The sequence below is a fragment of the Bufo gargarizans genome, chromosome 4 (genome assembly GCF_014858855.1).
Source record: "Bufo gargarizans isolate SCDJY-AF-19 chromosome 4, ASM1485885v1, whole genome shotgun sequence".
Lineage (NCBI taxonomy): Eukaryota > Metazoa > Chordata > Amphibia > Anura > Bufonidae > Bufo > Bufo gargarizans.
This window is the reverse complement of record NC_058083.1, coordinates 245442037-245463083: the sequence shown is the minus strand read 5'-3', so window position 1 is coordinate 245463083 and position 21047 is coordinate 245442037. Positions and strand designations below refer to the sequence as shown.

Below are 21047 nucleotides of genomic sequence, written 5' to 3'. Positions count from 1 at the left end.
GGTCACATGTGGGGTATTTATACTGCCCTGGCTTTTTAGGGGCCCTAAAGCATGAGAAGAAGTCTGGGATCCAAATGTCTAAAAATGCCCTCCTAAAAGGAATTTGGGCCCCTTTGCGCATCTAGGCTGCAAAAAAGTGTCACACATGTGGTATCGCCGTACTCAGGAGAAGTTGGGGAATGTGTTTTGGGGTGTCATTTTACATATACCCATGCTGGGTGAGAAAAATATCTTGGTCAAATGCCAACTTTGTATAAAAAAATGGGAAAAGTTGTCTTTTGCCAAGATATTTCTCTCACCCAGCATGGGTATATGTAAAATGACCCCCCAAAACACATTGCCCAACTTCTCCTGAGTACGGCGATACCACATGTGTGACACTTTTTTGCAGCCAAGGTGGGCAAAGGGGCACCTTTCGGATTTCGCAGGCCATTTTTTACACATTTTGATTGCAAGGTACTTCTTACACATTTGGGCCCCTAAATTGCCAGGGCAGTATAACTACGCCACAAGTGACCCCATTTTGGAAAGAAGACACCCCAAGGTATTCCGTGGGGGGCACGGCGAGTTCCTAGAATTTTTTATTTTTTGTCACAATTTAGCGGAAAATGATGATTTTTCTTTTTTTTTCTTTTTTCCTTACAAAGTCTCATATTCCACTAACTTGCGACAAAAAATTAAAAATTCTAGGAACTCACCATGCCCCTCACGGAATACCTTGGGGTGTCTTCTTTCCAAAATGGGGTCACTTGTGGGGTAGTTATACTGCCCTGGCAATTTAGGGGCCCAAATGTGTGAGAAGAACTTTGCAATCAAAATGTGTAAAAAATGCCCTGCAAAATCCGAAAGGTGCACTTTGGAATATGTGCCCCTTTGCCCACCTTGGCAGCAAAAAAGTGTGACACATCTGGTATCGCCGTACTCAGGAGAAGTTGGGCAATGTGTTTTGGGGTGTCATTTTACATATACCCATGCTGGGTGAGAAAAATATCTTGGTCAAATGCCAACTTTGTATAAAAAAATGGGAAAAGTTGTCCTTTGCCAAGATATTTCTCTCACCCAGCATGGGTATATGTAAAATGACACCCCAAAACACATTCCCCAACTTCTCCTGAGTACGGCGATACCAGATGTGTGACACTTTTTTGATGCCAAGGTGGGCAAAGGGGCACATATTCCAAAGTGCACCTTTCGGATTTCACCGGTCATTTTTTACAGATTTTGATTGCAAAGTACTTCTCACACATATGGGCCCCTAAATTGCCAGGGCAGTATAACTACGCCACAAGTGACCCCATTTTGGAAAGAAGACACCCCAAGGTATTCCGTGAGGGGCATGGCGAGTTCCTAGAATTTTTAATTTTTTGTCGCAAGTTAGTGAAATATGAGACTTTGTAAGGAAAAAAAGAGAAAAAAAAAAAAATCATCATTTTCCGCTAACTTGTGACAAAAAATAAAAAATTCTAGGAACTCGCCATGCCCCTCACGGAATACCTTGGGGTGTCTTCTTTCCAAAATGGGGTCACTTGTGGCGTAGTTATACTGCCCTGGCAATTTAGGGGCCCAAATGTGTGAGAAGAACTTTGCAATCAAAATGTGTAAAAAATGGCCTGCAAAATCTGAAAGGTGCACTTTGGAATATGCGCCCCTTTGCCCACCTTGGCTGCAAAAAAGTGTCACACATCTGGTATCGCCGTACTCAGGAGAAGTTGGGGAATGTGTTTTGGGGTGTCATTTTACATATACCCATGCTGGGTGAGAGAAATATCTTGGCAAAAGACAACTTTTCCCATTTTTTTATACAAAGTTGGCATTTGACCAAGATATTTTTCTCACCCAGCATGGGTATATGTAAAATGACACCCCAAAACACATTCCCCAACTTCTCCTGAGTACGGCGATACCAGATGTGTCACACTTTTTTGCTGCCAAGGTGGGCAAAGGGGCGCATATTCCAAAGTGCACCTTTCGGATTTCACCGGTCATTTTTTACACATTTTGATTGCAAGGTACTTCTCACACATTTGGGCCCCTAAATTGCCAGGGCAGTATAACTACCCCACAAGTGACCCCATTTTGGAAAGAAGACACCCCAAGGTATTCTGTGAGGGGCATGGTGAGTTCCTAGAATTTTTTATTTTTTGTCGCAAGTTAGTGGAATATGAGACTTTGTAAGAAAAAAATAAAAAATAAAAATCATCATCATTTTCCGCTAACTTGTGACAAAAAATAAAAAGTTCTATGAACTCACTATGCCCATCAGCGAATACCTTAGGGTGTCTACTTTCCGAAATGGGGTCATTTGTGGGGTAGTTATACTGTTTGGGCATTGTAGAACCTCAGGAAACATGACAGGTGCTCAGAAAGTCAGAGCCGTTTCAAAAAGCGGAAATTCACATTTTTGTACCATAGTTTGTAAATGCTATAACTTTTACCCAAACCATTTTTTTTTTGCCCAAACATTTTTTTTTTATCAAAGACATGTAGAACTATAAATTTAGCGAAAAATTTATATATGGATGTGGTTTTTTTTGCAAAATTTCACAGCTGAAAGTGAAAAATGTCATTTTTTTGCAAAAAAAATCGTTACATTTTGATTAATAACAAAAAAAGTAAAAATGTCAGCAGCAATAAAATACCACCAAATGAAAGCTCCATTAGTGAGAAGAAAAGGAGGTAAAATTCATTTGGGTGGTAAGTTGCATGACCGAGCGATAAACGGTGAAAGGAGTGTAGTGCCGAAGTGTAAAAAGTGGCCTGGTCATGAAGGGGGTTTCACCTAGCGGGGCTGAAGTGGTTAAAGGGAACCTGTCGCCGGGATTTTGCGCAGAGCTGAGGACATGGGTTGCTAGATGGCCGCTAGCACATCCACAATACCCAGTCCCCATAGCTCTGTGTGCTTTTATTGTGTCAAAAAAACGATTTGATACATATGCAAATTAACCTGAGAGGAGTCCTGTTCCTAGGATGAGTCAGGGACAGGACTCATCTCAGGTTTATTTGCATATGTATCAAATCGTTTTTTTTACACAATAAAAGCACACAGAGCTATGGGGACTGGATATTGCGGATGTGTTAGCGGCCATCTAGCAACACATGTGCTCAGCTCTTGACACAAAATCCTGGTGACAGGTTCTCTTTAAAGACGGTAAAAAAAAAAAAAAAAACGCCACCTCCAGATACTAGCTGAAGATCTATGGGAAATGTCAAACACGGGACATACAAGCGTTGTTGCCACCGGCGGTTTTGTTTATTAGGAGGAGTTGTTTGTCCTTCTGGCTTCTTTTCAGAAACGCAGCATGCTGGAGCTCTTGCAGTTTTTCAGGTAAAACAAAAAACTATCAGATATTGATTGCCTATAGTAGGGACAGGCTATCAATATTAATGGAGTATTCCCATCACAGAATATGGGGTCAGATCGCTAGAATATGCCCCCATTGTCTGATAGGTGCGGGTCCCGCACCTACACCAAGAACGGATCGGGGAAAGGTGGTGGAGGGTACACTGCGCATCCGCCCTCCATTCATTTCTATGGGGCCGTTGAAAATAGCCAAGCACTGGCCCGGTGGGTCGTCCAGCCACCCCTCTCCCGGCTCCGTTCTCGGTGTAGGTGCGGGTCCCAGAGGTGGGACCCACACCTATCAGACAATGGGGGAATATCCTCGCATTCCCACTGATCAATAGTCCGTAGGACCATGTAACTGATCCCACCGGCCACACGCCAGCCTAAATTAGCTGATCAAAGTCAATTTTGTTAAAAAAAAAAAAAAAAAAAAAAAAAGACTACCTGGTCCTTGAGCAAAATGCCAAATGATCGCCTGAATTGGCCACTCAAGCCATACACAAGTAGTTTCGCTGACCACCACCAAGATTTTCCAACCAGGCCAAAGACATTTGCTCCGGTCAGAAGGGACTCTTGGCCATCGAGGATGTTGATGGTTGCACGAATTCTTCCAATGATGTATACGGCACCTTCAGGTTGGGTTTACATACAATGATTTTGGTGCACGATATTGCACATACTGTTTTAAGCACCTACGATTTGTTGTAGAAAAAAATCCAATGTCATAAACACACTAGAGATAATTCTGACAGAAAGGGGAAATGGGCCCTAAAAACTGTCTCATAACGCATGCACCTAGAATGCCGTATGACATTAGACACACCATGCATGTGCGGGTTTCAAATCCACAGATCAATTTAGGGGCCGAAAGTTTTCCGAAGCGTGTGGGTGAAGTCTGTTAAAGTCTCATGTTTACCGCAACTGTGATACGTTGCGGACGTGCAATTTTCTAAGCTAAAACAAGGGGCTTTCTTTAACACGTCTCATGTACCGGATATGACAAAATGATACAAAATCTGCACTGTGATTAAAGGGGCTGTCTCATCTATGACACTGGTGGCATTTCGCTAAACTATGCCAGAAATGTCAGGTGGGTGCTGGTCCCGACTCTGGGACCCACTTCGATCTCCAGGCTGGGGCCCCCACAGCAAAGGCGGGTGTACCACACATGCGCACGCTCCTTTCACTTCTATGGGAGTTCCGATAATAGCCGGGCGAGCAAGGAGACCACACAGAAGTGATGGAGAGCGCACCCGAGGGGACCGCTGGAAGGTCTAGCCAGCACTAAATTATCAGAACTGCAGCTCCATTCATTGCAGGGGGTACAGGGCCCCCACGGGTCTAATAGTTATACCCTTTATGTTTAGTTATGGCCCTCAGCACAGCAACAGTTATGTATCCCTGCTACAGAGAATATCTAGGTGTACAGCCATTATTCTTGTCAGGTGAGGTGGCCCGAATAGGAGTGCGGCACCCGGGGCCGAGCATGAGCCAGAAGCTTCCATGTGACACAGGCAGGCTGGGTAGGTCAAGTGCGCGCGCTCGCCACATCCACTACGTGCCCACGTGTGGCCGCCCCGCGCAGTCTACGGCTCAGGCATGTCTGGGCTCGCCGCCGGTTACTCAGCATGGACTATGACCGTCCAACACGCTGACGTGAAGAGTCCACCTAGCCTAACACAATGGAAGCGGCTGTTGTGTGACCAGAGCGGCCATCACATGAGCCCCGGCTGGTCAAGCACACGTGTAATGGCGTCTGAGGTGACAGGGCACAGCTTCGCGCACACCCCTGTAACCTATGCGGCTGCTTACGGAACACTACGGGCCGTGCACGTGATACACGGATTCAGTTCACTGAACTTGCTCTACTACCACTAGTAATACGTGAAAGTTCTCCACACGCCAGTCATTAGCGCCCCCGCCCCCCTCTCGGAGGGACCAGACTTCTCCGCCTCAACACCCGGGAATTCTGGGCCGCGTGACGTCATCGGCAAACTCCGCCCAGGTTGCTATAAAACAGTGACGCCCGCCGCCTTCGATCTCTTCCTCACCGGGTCTGCGGCGAATTTACAAGGTAAGAAGAGACGCTGTTAAGGCCGCGGTGTGTGCATCAGGCCTTGTGGCTTCGCTTGGATGGTTATTACTGACGGGCTCGATGGAGCGATGTGTTATGGAGGGCGGGTTCCTTACTGAGGAGCGGCGCCTGGCCCTGCGTGCTGGATCCGCGGCCTACTTGGAATCCACTGGGGATCTTTACCATCGGAGCCATCCGGTGTATCGGAGGCGCGCTTACCGTTTACAGGTGTCCGGTCTAGGCTGCCGGTACTGTATTTATTTCCGGATTTTCTCCGTGAGCGGTATATTAGTGGCGGTCTGCCGGCGTGGCCTCTGTGGGTAGCGAGGCTTGCCGACTGACCTCTGGATCTATTTTGAGTTGGTTCTTTTACTGGCGGATCCCCCGTTATGTGTGTGGGGGGGATCCCCGTGCTGACTGGTGAAGAAGGCGGAGGCGCTGCCGGCAGGCGGGTGCGCTTACCATACGTTTCTGGTGGCGGTATTCTAGCAGCTAACATGTGGCTTGCCGCAGCCCTGCCCTGTGTCTGGCCGGTGTACTTACAGGGCGGATTATTCCGGAGCCGCACTGTGCTCCGCCGGCAGCTATCAGCGCCGTGTACAATGTAAAGATGGCGGCCGCTGAGCGGGTTTCCTCTTCCACAAGATGGAGGACGATGAGTCACGGCGCACAAGACAAAGAAGCCGGGGAGCCGCGTGCGGGGCTCGTGGACGGGGGCGCCGCCTTCATCTCTACAAGACCCAGTTTTTTTAGGATTCTGCGTTTTCAGTCCATGTGGGTGTGGTGTTTTATGGCGGTGTGACTGGGCAGGTCCTAGTGTGAGGTATCCTGCTGCATTGATTGTAATTATCAACTTGTATTTAGATTTTTTTTTTTTTAATTATATTTAAAATTTTTCTTAGACTTATTGATTTTCGTACTATATATTTATCTTTTAAATTTTTATTAAATTAACTTTTATTTTTTAAAGGTGTCCATCGCCAACCATCTAAACACTCAAAATGGGAAAGGAAAAGATTCACATCAACATCGTCGTCATTGGACACGTAGATTCTGGCAAGTCCACAACAACTGGACATCTCATCTACAAATGCGGTGGCATTGACAAGCGTACCATTGAGAAGTTCGAGAAGGAAGCCGCTGAGGTAAGATGTCTGGTTTAACTCTGAAATGTAATATTTAGCACATTATTTAGAGGCAGGTCTGCCTTACCTTCTCAAGTTCAGGTTGATAAGTCCTAGGAATCTAGCACCTGTGTTGTAGGGTATAAATCTGTCATTGCTCTATGTGGTGCCAGGTCTCTCATCTGGTACTGAGATGGCTGACCGTCTCCTTCTATCCATAGATGGGCAAGGGCTCCTTCAAGTACGCTTGGGTTTTGGACAAACTGAAGGCTGAACGTGAGCGTGGTATTACCATCGATATCTCCCTATGGAAATTTGAGACCAGCAAGTACTATGTCACCATTATTGATGCCCCTGGACACAGAGACTTCATCAAGAACATGATCACTGGTACTTCTCAGGTAAATGGCACAGCTCGTTATTCCTGGTGCATCTCTCAAAGTGGGACTTTTTTTTTAGGGGGGTGCCTTATGAGATCTTCATCGACGGCAAGCATGCGGCAATGTGTTTTGTATATTAAAATTCTCCTTGGTTTCTTATCTTACTCTAGGCTGACTGTGCGGTCTTGATTGTTGCTGCTGGCGTGGGTGAGTTTGAGGCTGGTATCTCAAAGAACGGACAAACCCGTGAGCATGCCCTCTTGGCCTACACCCTGGGTGTGAAGCAGCTCATTGTTGGTGTTAACAAGATGGATTCCACTGAACCACCATACAGCCAGAAGAGATACGATGAAATTGTAAAGGAAGTCAGCACTTACATCAAAAAGATTGGATACAACCCAGATACCGTTGCCTTTGTGCCCATCTCTGGCTGGAACGGTGACAACATGCTTGAGCCCAGTTCTAACGTAAGTCAGGGGACTTTGTCATCTGAGGTGAGATGTGGTAGTCTGAGTGTAGATGTCTAATGGTCCTTCTTCTTTAGATGCCCTGGTTCAAGGGATGGAATGTCACCCGTAAAGAAGGAAAGGCTTGTGGAGTTACCCTGCTTGAAGCTCTAGACTGCATTCTGCCACCAAGCCGCCCCACTGACAAGGCCCTTCGTCTGCCTCTTCAGGATGTGTACAAGATTGGTGGTAAGTTATTGCGTCCTAGGCTCAACTTTGAAACTGACACCAGCCAGCTTGATTACACATAGACCGGATACCCTGATAACTCTTCTTTCTTTTAGGTATTGGTACAGTACCTGTCGGTCGTGTGGAAACTGGTGTCCTGAAACCCGGCATGGTGGTTACTTTTGCCCCCGTCAATGTGACAACTGAAGTAAAGTCAGTGGAAATGCATCATGAAGCTCTGACCGAGGCTCTGCCCGGTGACAACGTTGGTTTCAACGTAAAGAACGTTTCCGTCAAGGACGTCCGTCGTGGTAACGTTGCTGGTGACAGCAAGAATGACCCACCCCTTGAAGCTGCTGGATTCACCGCCCAGGTACTTGAGTTGTTCAACCGTCTTACTGGTATGTACATCTGTATCTGAACTTCACCATTAACGCCCTTGTGTTTAGGTTATTATCCTGAACCACCCTGGCCAGATCAGTGCTGGGTATGCACCTGTGCTGGATTGCCACACTGCTCACATTGCTTGCAAGTTTGCAGAGCTGAAGGAGAAGATCGATCGTCGTTCTGGTAAGAAACTGGAAGAAAACCCCAAGTTCCTGAAGTCTGGTGATGCCGCCATTGTTGAAATGGTCCCAGGCAAACCCATGTGTGTGGAGAGCTTCTCTGACTACCCTCCTCTTGGTGAGTACACTTGTCGTTTTGTGAACTGCATTTGGTCTTGACACCCTACATGTTAGATGACATTTAACACGATCTTTCCTTTTAGGACGCTTTGCTGTGCGTGATATGAGGCAGACAGTTGCTGTTGGAGTCATCAAGGCTGTGGAGAAGAAGGCACCTGGTGCAGGCAAAGTTACAAAGTCTGCTCAGAAGGCCCAGAAAACCAAATGAATATTCCAAAAACCCAGTGCCACCTCAGTCTTAACCAGCGGTGGAAGATCGGTCTCAGAACTGTTTGTTTCAATTGGCTATTTCAGTTTAATAGTAAAAGACTGGTTAATGATTACAATGCATCGTAAAAGCTTCAGAAGGAAAGGAATGTCTGTGGACCATTTTGTTTGTGGCAGTTTAAGTTATTAGTGTTTTAAAAACAGTAATTTTTAAGTGGAAACAACTTGACCAAAATCTGTCACCAAAATTTGAGACCATTAAAAGTTAATGAGAAATAAATGTGTGGACTGCATCAGTGGGGGTTGTTTGAGAACTTTAATACCTGAAAAGCATAATGTAGCTTATTATTCAGTGACTGATTAGGAGGCATGTACCCCAAGAATTCTTATGGCATGTAGCACTTGGGCAACCAGCACATTCATATTTAGATTGCATTGGATATACTATGGGTTTGCAATGACCAAGGTCCTTGGTGAGGCCCTGGTTCGTAATTTTTTTTTTTTTTTTTCTTCTTCATGGTTTGGTGTTGGATATGTCAGTGTACCCATGTGCAAAAGAGGACCTTTAATCATTTTTGACAGGCTAATTATGGTGTTGCCGTGCCCCCCAATTTGGCGAGCTGTATTATAATGAGCATTAAACTCGCAACGGGGAGGAGATGCAGTCTTCTGTGGGCGTCTCCTCTCTGGCTGTGAGTGCAATCCAATCAGAGCGGGGAGAAGGAATCTCGCTTTGGGTGGGGGTGAAAAAAAAGCACCCATGGTATCATTGGGGGCTGCCCTACAGGGTTATACCTCAATTTGCTTATGTCAAAACTGATAAGTTTTACAGTGTTTTCCCACTAGCCACTCGCATTTAGGACTGCTTCCGTGTTTGGGTTGAGAGTTCTTGTGTACGTTTGGTATTGTGGGGACATAGGTAAAGATACTTGCTTTAACACAAGTTTGTGTATGGTGGGGTTGGCACAATTTGCTGCTGCAAGGTACAGGCAGGTGCAGAGCAGCCACACATGGCTATACCATGCAATTGTGTGGCCTGTAAAAAGCTAGTTGCCCCACTGGGATTTCTACACCAGATCCCCATGACTTTAATAAGGTCTGGCATAGATCCAGCCGCTTCACGCCTGGTCAAAACCGTTGCATACAACATTTTTTGGTCTGCCCGACAGCCAGCATTTGTACCAGAGCAGCTTGCTGCAGATGCTGGCGCGGCCATACCCGCTTGTGCTAAATTGCTTCTGTGTTATGCCAGTGTGAGGCACAATGTCCATGCTCCATGTAATATTGTGCAAAATGTCATGGGAACTGCCAGATGTCTGGTTTAGTTAACTCATTCTGTATGGGCCATTTTTAGACAGTTGGCTCTTTAGGGCTTACATACAGGAAGTGCAAAAACTAAGCTAAAGCCCCTTTTAGGGTACTTTTACACTAAGTCTTCCAGGATTGAGAACCGTCATAGGGGGTCAATACCAGAAAAAAATGTTTCAATGGGGACAAAACTGAACAGAATGGATTGCTCCAAAAAGCTTTGCGTCCCTAGACCGGAGAGCAAACTGCAATATGGATTCTGCTTTCCATTCTGGGAAACTAATCAGGACAGATCCATCGTGACACACCCCCCCCCCCCAATGCAAGACAATGGGGACAGATTCGTTTTTCTATGACACAATCTGCCATAATAGAAAACTGATCCATCCCCCATTGGCTTTCAATGGAGTTAATGACTGATCCATTTTGGCTATGTTAAAGATAATACAACTGGATGTGTTCAGCACTGATGCAGATGGTTGTAGTATCGGTAACAAGCGTTTTTGCTGAGCCCTGACGGGTTCAGCAAAAAAAAGCTAGTGTGAAAGTTGCATTATACAGTAGTGTAGTTTATGTTCTGGGACAGCCATTGCAACTGGAAAATACTGTAAAGGCTATCTTATGGATAACTGGTGGGTGGATCAATGGTCCCCAAACAGAAAAAACAAAGGCTAAAGCAGGGTCTTGCATATAATCTGCGGAAAGTTTGGAAATTGATGAACCATGTTATGTTGAATAAATATAAAAATCCACACTCTTGTGCTCAAAGAAGCCATTTTCCTCCCAGCGCTAGTAGGAGGCCAATTGGTCTTTCAGCCAATCACAAGTGGGCACTGCCTGTAGCACTGTAAGGCTACTTTCACACCTGTGTTAGTTGCTGATCCGTCTTGTATCTGCACGGACGGATCCGCACCTATAATGTAAACGCTTGTATCCATTCAGAACGGATCTGTTTGCATTACTATGATAATGCAAGCGGATCAGTTTTAACTTGCACTGAAAGTAAATGGGAGGCGGATCCGTTTTCTATTGCACCATATTGTGTCAGTGAAACCGGATCCGTCCCCATTGACTTGCATTGTAAGTCAGGACGGATCTGTTTGGCTCTGCTTCGTCGGGCGGACACCAAAACGCTGCAAGCTGTGATTTGGTGTCTGCCTCCGGAGCGGAATGGAGGCAAACTGATAGTCTGAGCAGATCCTTATCCATTCAGAATGCATTGGGGCTAAACTGATCCGTTGTGGGCCATTTGTGAGAGCCCTGAAACGGATCTCGCATGCGGACCCAGAAACGCCAGTGTGAAAGTAGCTCAGTACAAGTGAGTCATGTTGGCCTAGGAAAAACTACTGTATCACATTGTCAGAAGATGGGCAACCTATATTAAGATGCCTGTACTTTAGGCCTCAATACCAAAATGGCTGCTTGTTACTTGGCTGGCCAGAAGTTGCCAAAATAGTAACCTCTGTCAAGCCATGGCCTATAAGTATTGCAGTTATTGAGAAAGCTCTGAGATCTAACTTTTTCATGACCAAACAAAAGACTGTGGCATAAGAGGAGGTGATTTATCTCACAAATGAGTTTTCCATTCATGTGCGATTCGTGATGTGAACGCATAGCACACGCACTGAATCCTGACCCATTCGTTTCAATGGGACTGTATGAGAGTAAGGTCTCTTTCACATGAGCGTTAAAGATTGGCTCCGGATGCGTTCAGTGAAACTCGTACCATTTTGCAAGCATGTTCGGTCAGTTTCGTCTGCGATTGCATTTAAGTTCAGTTTTATTCAGAGTGCAGTACGTTTTTCATGTGCGTGATAAACAGGTTTACAAACATCTTACCATCAGTGAAAAGCGCATCGCACCCGCACTTGCTTGTGGATGCAATGAATTTTTCACTGAAGCCCCATTCACTTCTATGGGGCCAGGGCTGTGTGAAAAACGCAGAATATAGAACATGCGATTTTCACACAACGCAGAAGTGATGCGTGAAAAACCACGCTCATGTACACAGACCCATTGAAATGAATGGGTTATGATTCACTGCAGTTGCTATGGTGTTCATGTCACGCATTGCACCTACTTGGAAAATGCATTCGTGAAAGGGGCCCAAGGGTTGCGTCTCTTCTCGCTGACAACTTTTTGGTTAATGGGAGTTTATGATTAAACTAGGTATTTCGGCTCCTGAGTTGGGACTAGCTGTGATCCTGGTGGACATCCGTGAAATGTATTGTGTCCAGAAAACTTTTCTCCAAAAACACCATGACTGATGGACTAGAATTAATTTTGAATTTCATCTTCACCAGAAACCTTTCACTGAGGGTGGCACTTCTAATACTGCCTCTTCCAAAAATTCCCTGGAGGAGATTAAAGGTCACCTGTCAGCAGATTTGTACCTGGACGCAACAGTTGCAGAGAAAGCAGAGCCTCTAGGTGTAACAGCAAATCCCCCATTGCTCCTAGAGGCTCATTTACATATATTAAAACTTTTTTTCTCAGCAATGCAGACACATGAACCTGGGACCAACAGATGACTTCAGCTACCAAGTGCACATACAACAGGTCTGCCAGTTTCATAAGTACAAATCTCATTCTCTTAGCATTAATGCTGGGAGCATCAGGTACTTATGCACTTGGTCAATGGCCACAGGTGTCCTCTTGAACTCAACTCTATTGCCCTGTTTTCTGTTAATCTGGACAAAACGGGGCCACTTTTAAGTTCCCGGTCCACCCATAACTGGATTCTTGTTTGTGTTGGGGAAAAGGGTATCTGGAGGGAATTCCCTGAACTCGCGTGGATTGTTGAGGAGACCCAATATAAAGAAGAGAGATTTTCATGTCTGACCCCCATCTGCACACTCAAATGCCTTGTGTCAAAGATCTGAAGAATTATGGCTGGGCTTGAACTCTGAAGATCTTTTTGCCCCAAAAGATTCTAGCAGGGTGCTCTAAGATTTTCTCTGCATCGCAGGGGAACCAGACGAGATATCCCAGAGAATAGCAGCTATGCCAGGTGATATATAGCAGCAGATAACACAGCTGTGATAGGTGCACTGACATTGTCTGCCTTACCTTGGTAAGTAGACGGCGCAATATGCTGCCATCACCCTGAACTGGAAGTCATGTCACCTTCACAACACTAGGTAGCATACAGCAATAGAGTAAACCCAATTCTGGTAAATGCAATAGCACTGTTTGCCCTACTTGCTCTAGGCAAGCATAGGGCAAAAATTGCAGACTGAGTGCTGCATCATCATTGACCTGGAAGTTATACCGCTGTCACATCCGGCATAACACCAGGTTACATACAGCAGAGTGAGAGTAAACACAGCTGCAATAAGTGCAATGACATGGTTTGCCTTACCGCAATATGTAGAGGGCACCAGAAGTTACTCTCCATCACATCCAGCATCACACTAGGTAAATCCATCCCCTGCGCCTAATGGCACATACTAGCCTTTCTGCTGCCTGAGGCGAAAACTGGAAGGGCGCCCCACTCCCCAATGTCTTAAAAGGGGTTCTGCACTTTGTTTTAACTGATGATCTATCCTCTGGATAGATCACCAGCTTCTGATCGACGGGAGTCGGACCCCTGCCAATCAGATGATGATCAGTTTAAACAAAGTGCAGAACCCCTTTAACCTAATCCCTTCCCTTCGGCTGCCTGAGGCGATCGCTCACCTGGCCTCATTGGTGGTGCACCCCTACACATACTTAGGAAAGTGACATGGACCACATAGGCATCAGAGAAGTATCACACCTAAATCTTCGAGCAGAGGTGGTATACAGAGAGCCAGGAAAGGCTTTGTGAGCACTGGAGATGTGTTTGTGTAACGGGTGAAAAATGTGCTGCATGAGGTGCAATGTATTAAACAACACGATAGGCAACATCTGCAGCACCTTCAATACAGCATAGTATGTCGGTGAATAATGTGCTGCTATAGATGTAATGTATCAAACATCAAGGGTGGCACCTTCTGCTGCACCTTCAAGCTGAGGGACAGAGACACTCCCTGTATACAGTCCAGTATGCTGGCAGGATACAACGATTTCTTTATGTTGTAAAACCTTGTCTCCTTCATGACCAGGAGAGAAATAAAATGCACTGGCTTATTAACTTGTCTCTGTCTGGTTGTACCTAGGGAACTTTACCCTTTTGTGCTTGTGTTCCTCTGCAGTGTACAGTCGTGGCCAAAAGTTTTGAGAATTACATAAATATTGGAAATTGGAAAAGTTGCTGCTTAAGTTTTTATAATAGTAATTTGCATATACTCCAGAATGTTATGAAGAGTGATCAGATAAATTGCATAGTCGTCCTTTGCCATGAAAATTAACTTAATCCCCCAAAAAACTTTCCACTGCATTTCATTGCTGTCATTAAAGGACCTGCTGGGATCATTTCAGTAATCGTCTTGATAATTTAGGTGAGAATGTTGAAGAGCACAAGGCTGGAGATCATTATGTCAGGCTGATTGACTTGACCTGTTAAAAGGAGGGTGATGCTTGAAATCATTGTTCTTCCATTGTTAACCATGGTGACCTGCAAATAAACACGTGCAGCCATCATTGCGTTCCATAAAAATGGCTTCACAGGCAAGGATAGTGTGGCTACTAAGATTGCACCTCAATCAACAATTTATAGGATCATCAAGAACTTCAAGGAAAGAGGTTTAATTCTTGTTAAGAAGGCTTCAGGGCATCCAAGAAACTACAGCAAGCGCCAGGATCGTCTCCTAAAGAGGGTTCAGCTGTGCAATCGGAGTGCTACCAGTGCAGAGCTTGCTCAGGAATGGCAGCAGGTGTGAGCGCATCTGCACGCACAGTGGGGCGAAGACTTTAGGAAGATGGCCTGGTGTCAAGAAGGGCAGCAAAGAAGCCACTTCTCTCCCAAAAAAAAATACATCAGGGACAGATTGATCTTCTGCAGAAAATATGGTGACTGGACCGCTGAGGACTGGGACAAAGTCATTCTTCGATGAAGCCTCTTTCCGATTGTTTGGGGCACCAGGAAAAAGGCTTGTCCGGAGAAGAAAAGGTGAGCACTACCATCAGTCCTGTGTCATGCCGACAGTAAAGCATCCTGAGACCATTCATGTGTGGGGTTGCTTCTCATCCAAGGGAGTGGGCTCACTCACAATTCTGCCCCAAAACAGCCATGAATAAAGAATGGTACCAAAACACCCTCCAACAGCAACTTCTTCCAACAATCCAACAACAGTTTGGTGAAGAACAATGCATTTTCCAGCACGATGGAGCACCGTGCCATAAGTCAAAAGTGATAACTAAGTGGCTCGGGGACTAAAACGCTGACATTTTGGGTCCATGGCATGGAAACTACCCAGATCTTAATCACATTGAGAACTCGTGGTCAATCCTCAAGAGGCGGGTGGACAAACAAAAACCCACTATTTCTGACAAACTCCAAGAAGTGATTATGAAAGAATGGGTTGCTATCAGTCAGGAATTGGCCCAGAAGTTGATTGAGAGCATGCCCAGTCGAATTGCAGAGGTCCTGAAAAAGAAGGGCCAACACGGCAAATACTGACTCTTTGCATAAATGTCATGTAATTGTCGATAAAAGCCTTTGAAACGTATAAAGTGCGTGTAATTATATTTCACTACATCACAGAAACAACTGAAACAAAGATCTAAAAGCAGTTTAGCAGCAAACTTTGTGAAAACTAATATTTGTGTCATTCTCAAAACTTTTGGCCACGACTGTACTCTAACAGAATTCTATATAGTCAAGATGAGATTGAGAAAGTAAACAAGGCTCATACAGAAAGTATGTTAAAAAACTGTACACACCCCTTTAAGAGTGAGTTCATATATTTTTTTTGTCTGCCTTTTTCTTCCAGTTATATGTGACAAATGAACTGCCTTTAGTTCTAGTATTTAGAAAGAACACAAAAGCCCATTGCACCATCTAGTGGTAACTTCGTGTAAGTACATAGCAAACAAAATACTTATGGCAGCACACTGTTATACATGCAAATAAAAGAACTAGGGATTATTTTGGATTGCATTGGTATTATTCCTACTATACATGAAAAATGGAAGCTCTTCATGCACATTTTCGATCAAACATATGTCGGACCCATCTACCAACATCAAGGTGGCTTCTGCAGATGGGTACCTAACATTTAACAGAACTGCCTCTCCTGGGCCTAACCAAAGGCTACAATGTTCAGGGCGGTATAAGAACCAGTTATATTTATACCCTGCTTAGAAGCCCTGGGCAGATGAGCGAGGAGTGCTTTATCTAAAAGGAGGGAGCCACACTCCAATGAGTGTAAACTTACACGCAATATTTTAGAAAAACTATTTTGGAAAGGGCTATGTAAATATAGCCAGGTGAAAAGTTAAAAGTGCATGTCCAGAGAGGTACAGTTAGAGAGCTTGACTGGTGCGGCACTTCATGGAGTTTCCATAGCATGCATATGCTGTTGACAGTTGTTGCAAAGTAAGGCTATGAAAATAGTAAAGGTTGGGCCCCATAGTAAACATTTGAATGCCCCCCCCCCTCCTCTTTTTAACATGAATATTGCTCACCAAAATGCACTCTGATGTGTATATGAGGGCTTAATCTGTAAAAGGAGTTTTAAAAAGTAGCCTTTTATCCTTCTAAATTCATCAGATATCTTGCAGGAAGTCTCCTAACATGGCAGATGAGGTTAGACATCCCCCTCGAATACTATGGCAGTCATGGTGATGGTCAGGAGCTGAGCTGAGAACCAGCTGAGGAAGAGGAAGGAGACACAGCACAGACCAGACACTGCAGACAGTTTATGGGTCCTGCCATGCTGTGAGTCCTCCCCCTCCTCTCTAACCTGACAATTCAAGACAGTTTAGGAAGAAGAGGACTGTGCAGAATGCATTGCATTAACTTAGGGGCCACAAAAACTAGGACATCCTAGGACACACCCCAACTCTGCTAAGCCATGCCCTCTCTCCCAGTAATGGTGCCTGGCAAGAGGAAAAAATAGGGGGAGACCTTAAAGGGGTTATCCGCCACTGCTGCTTCTCCCCGTGCACGGATGAAAATATCTGGTGTCGGGGGGAGCCTTCCTAGCATCGCGGGTGACACTAGGGATGCTCATCCCCGTCCCCACCTGCCATTGGCTGCCCCCCGACACCGGATGTTTTCATGTGCTCACGTGGAGGAGCCGTAGAGGCGGTGCGGGGAGAAGGGTAAGTATATTCAGTGTGAGGGGCCTGGCATACGGGGGAGCATTTTATAGTCTTGGATAACCCCTTTAAGGTAAGCTTACGGACCCAGAGAGCGTCCCTCACCTTCAGTTAGTCACAGAGTGACATGTCGACCAACTCTAGTGACTGACTGGAGGTGAGAGAAAGCCTTTTCACTAAAATTTGGAAGAGACTTTCAAGGGCCTCCAAGTCTGTCAGAGTAGTTGAAATCAAGAGGTGATGCATCGGAGACAAGAAATATCAGACTGATACAATGTCGGTACAAACACTTGTCTGCCCGGGTAATGCCAAGCAGCTCTTTATGAAGGTACTGGGAGTATAGTGTACTAGCTGCTACTTCCATGACCTCAGACAATGCCCTGAAATGACTTCATAGCAAGGGATGTGTAGTGAGTGACCATGAAAGAAAAAGATCTAATCTATCTCAAATAATGAATCCCCAATCTATCTATTATTTTCTTATCATCCTTCAGGCAGCACACACAAAGGGTTAATGTCTCGCTCCTCCCATCTAGGGCAGACGACAAATCATTAGTAAATCAGCCTCATTAACTTCCCCTATAAAGGAGTGCACACCCCCTAGGCAGACCAGTTTTTTTTCTTCTGTCTAGGATGTGTCCCTGTGAGAAGTGCTGGTTTGGCTGTTACAAGCACAGTTATTACCTTCAGGCAGTGTCTCCATCTTGGTAGCCATTTTGGTGTAGATCTCAATGAAGACGTGTAGCTCTCCACAGGTGCTAGATCTTGCTGCAGTGTTTGAATGCCGGTGTAATGCTACATTACCCTACTTTGTGAGATTTCCCTACCTCCTGACTTCCTGTCGCACCGGAAATGACATGTGGAGGCGTTCCTTAGTTTTGGCGATCTGCGCATGCGCAAAAGGACAGTTTAGGTAATATCTCACTGCGGAGTTCAGCAGCACACCGGGACACTGCGCATGTGCCGGAGAGCCGAAGTAGAGAAATATTATGGCCCATTGCGCAAACGCTGATAACTCCTGAAAATCCATCCGATTTCTGCGCCTGCGAAGTGTGGGGGTAGGGAAAAATTACATCCCAGTGCGCAAGCACAGAGGGTAGTATAAATATCTATTTCGCAAGCGCTGCTAACCCTTTGCTGGAGCTATATAAGAATAGCTCCAGCAAAGGGTTAGCAGCGCTTGGCGCTTGCGAAATGGATATTTATACTACCCTCGGCGCTTGCGCACTGGGACGTAACTTTTCCCTACCCCCACACTGCTGCTGAACTCCGCAGTGAGATATTCACTAAACTGTCCTTTTGCGCATGCGCATATTGTCAAAACTAAGGAACGCCTCCACACGTCATTTCCGGTGCGACAGGAAGTCAGGAGGTACGGAAATCTCACGAAGTAGGGTAATGTAGCGTTACACCGGCTACTAATAAAGCGTATGGTAAAATGTGGAAACATTTCAAGGTCTGGTGTGATAAGAAACAGGCATGGATTCCTTTCTGAATCTTCACCATTTTTACAGGAAGATTTCCAGTAAATGGTACCCGATGCATAGGCAACATCTGTGCCGATTCAGTTGATCGATCCTGACGAGGGATAAGCGGACCCGTGGATGTTCGGGTTCGGCCAAACTTCGGATCAAAGTTTAGGTTTGGGACCCGAACCCCATTGAAGTCAATAGGGAGCTGAACTTTGGTGCACTAAAATGGCTAGAGGGCTGCAAAATAGGAGTAAGAGCAGGACAATTGCCCTGCAAACAAATGTGGATAATGAAATGACTTAAAATAACATAGAATATAAAAAATATATATATATTCCCTTACGTCTTACCAGCAGCACAGATGGGGTTAACCCCAACTCCGCAGTGAGATATTCCCTAAACTGTCCTTTTGCGCATGCGCAGATCGTCAAAACTAAGGAACGCCTCCACACGTCATTTCCGGTGCGACAGGAAGTCAGGAGGTACGGAAATCTCACGAAGTAGGGTAATGTAACGTTACACCGGCTACTAATAAAGCGTATGGTAGAATGTGGAGTAAGAGCAGGACAATTGCCCTGCAAAAAAATGTGGATAATGAAATGACTTAAAATAACATAGAATAGAAAAAAAAAAATATTCCCTTACGTCTTACCAGCAGCTTGTCAGACGGTTGTGCCTCCGTCTTTATTATGTATCTGGACCGGCAGCTTACCTGATGTCGGCGCTGTGCTGCAGTGCTTCCCTGCGGTGTGTTGGTCGGCGTCCTCGGCCCTCTTCCTTGCGGCCGCTGGGAGACGCTATATTCCAGAAGTGACGTTGGAGTCTCTGATGTCACTTCCAGAGTTTATCCTTAGATGCGATTTCGCACCCTCTGGCTATTTTTTAAATATGATTAGCGATTTCTTCCTCCTGTAGGAGGATTTATGGTGTTCCTTCTTGGGGGTGAAACTTTTTATTTCTAATATGTGTTTCTCCTCTGGGGACTGGGGCTCGATTCTGGGCCCACCCCCTCCACTATTTAAGGAAGCATTGTGCTCCAGGTCGGTCTCTGGCTACACATGCCTTTTTGAGCTAGCTGCCAGAGTCCTATAAGCTGGTATTCCACTTATTGGTGCCTTATTTCTTCTGGTCCTCATTTTCAGCTTCCGCCGGTCTGCCTTTCTTTTACCTTTTCTCCTAAAACATTTATTTGTTGTTTACAAATGTTTTACTTGACCTTTTTTCCTGCAGTGAGGTCTTCTCCACGGGATTCGAATGGCAGAAAGGAAACATTTATCGTGCTATGATTGCAGCACGCTTTTGGAGGATAGCTGTCCCTACTCCAAGTGTGACGGCTGCCGTCCGAGGGTCCGACCTTCCACCCAACCTACGGATGCAGTATATGTATCAGTGGGTGAAGACCTATGTTGATGGATCCATCAAAGGGGTTATAAGCCTGCTGGATGGGAGGCTTCCTACCGACTCCTATGGAGTCTTCGTGGTCACCTTGGGTTCCTCCTCCTCTGATGAGGAGGAGCTTACTTCATGCTTCTTTCCTCCTGATAAGACGCAAAAGCTACTTAAGTCCATCAGGTCGGGGGACCATGATGTTGACCCGGGGGAGCCCTCTGATCCCTCTACTTGGGCACTTTGTGTCTTTAAAGGGATTCTGTCACCAGGTTTGGTGCTATAGAGATACGGACATGCACGGCTAGATCACCGCTAGCATGTCCGCAATATATGTGTCCTATAGGGCTTAAAAAAGGATCTATAAAATCCTTTTTTAAAGAATTTAAAACCACACAGACCTATAGGACCCATATATTGCGGACATGTTAGCAGCGAACTAGCCGTACATGTCCGTATCTCTATAGCCTCAAACCTGGTGACAGAATCTCTTTAAAGCGAATGAGACCCTTCTCTCTGTCATGCGCACAGAGTGGAAGAAACCCAAAAATGGTCCGGTTCTAACCAAAAGATTCAGAACCATGTTTCCAATGGCTAAACCCTTTGTGGAATCGTGGGGTTCCATTCCCAAGGTGGACATGGCTATTGTCAAACTGTCCAAGCGCACTCTGGTTCCTGCGGATGATGGGTCTAGTCTGCAGGATCCCCTTGACAGGAGAGCAGAGTGCACTCTCAGGAGAGGTTATACGGCAGCTGCAGCTTCCGCGTCTAAGGCCATCGCTGCTACAGAAGTTTCTACCTTCCTCCGGTCTCGGTTAAACTAGATCCAGTTGGATGTGGATCAGAAGGTGTCTCGGGACGACATTCTGGTGGCTTTCAAAACTGTCAACCTGGCGATGGATTTTCTGTCTGATACAGTGCAACAACAGCTGAAGTTGGCGGCCAAAACCATGGCCCTGGTGTCAGCGGCCCGCAGGCCTTTGTGGCTTAAGCCTTGGGTCGCTGACAATTCCTCTAAATATAATTTATGTAGCCTTCCCTTTGAGCCCAACCATTTGTTCTGTTAGATTTTCAGTGCTGACCCATTAACACATGTTGAGACACGACGAAAATAATTATTTACAAGTGGTCACAAGGACCAATGGTTGTCTCTTGGTTTGCATGTGTTAGTTTAAACCTATATATATATATATATATATATATATATA

General features: G+C 45.5%; 1 protein-coding gene across 1 annotated transcript; it reads left to right on the top strand.

Moving 5' to 3' along the window:
- The first annotated feature begins 5271 nt into the window (after positions 1-5271).
- EEF1A1 (eukaryotic translation elongation factor 1 alpha 1) lies at positions 5272-8764 on the top strand. The gene is made up of 8 exons (XM_044288738.1): positions 5272-5417; positions 6388-6562; positions 6763-6942; positions 7092-7388; positions 7466-7616; positions 7712-7968; positions 8045-8279; positions 8365-8764. The coding sequence occupies exons 2-8, from the start codon at positions 6419-6421 to the stop codon at positions 8487-8489; spliced, it is 1389 nt and encodes a 462-aa protein (XP_044144673.1). The 5' UTR covers positions 5272-5417; positions 6388-6418; the 3' UTR covers positions 8490-8764.
- Positions 8765-21047: the final 12283 nt, after the last annotated feature.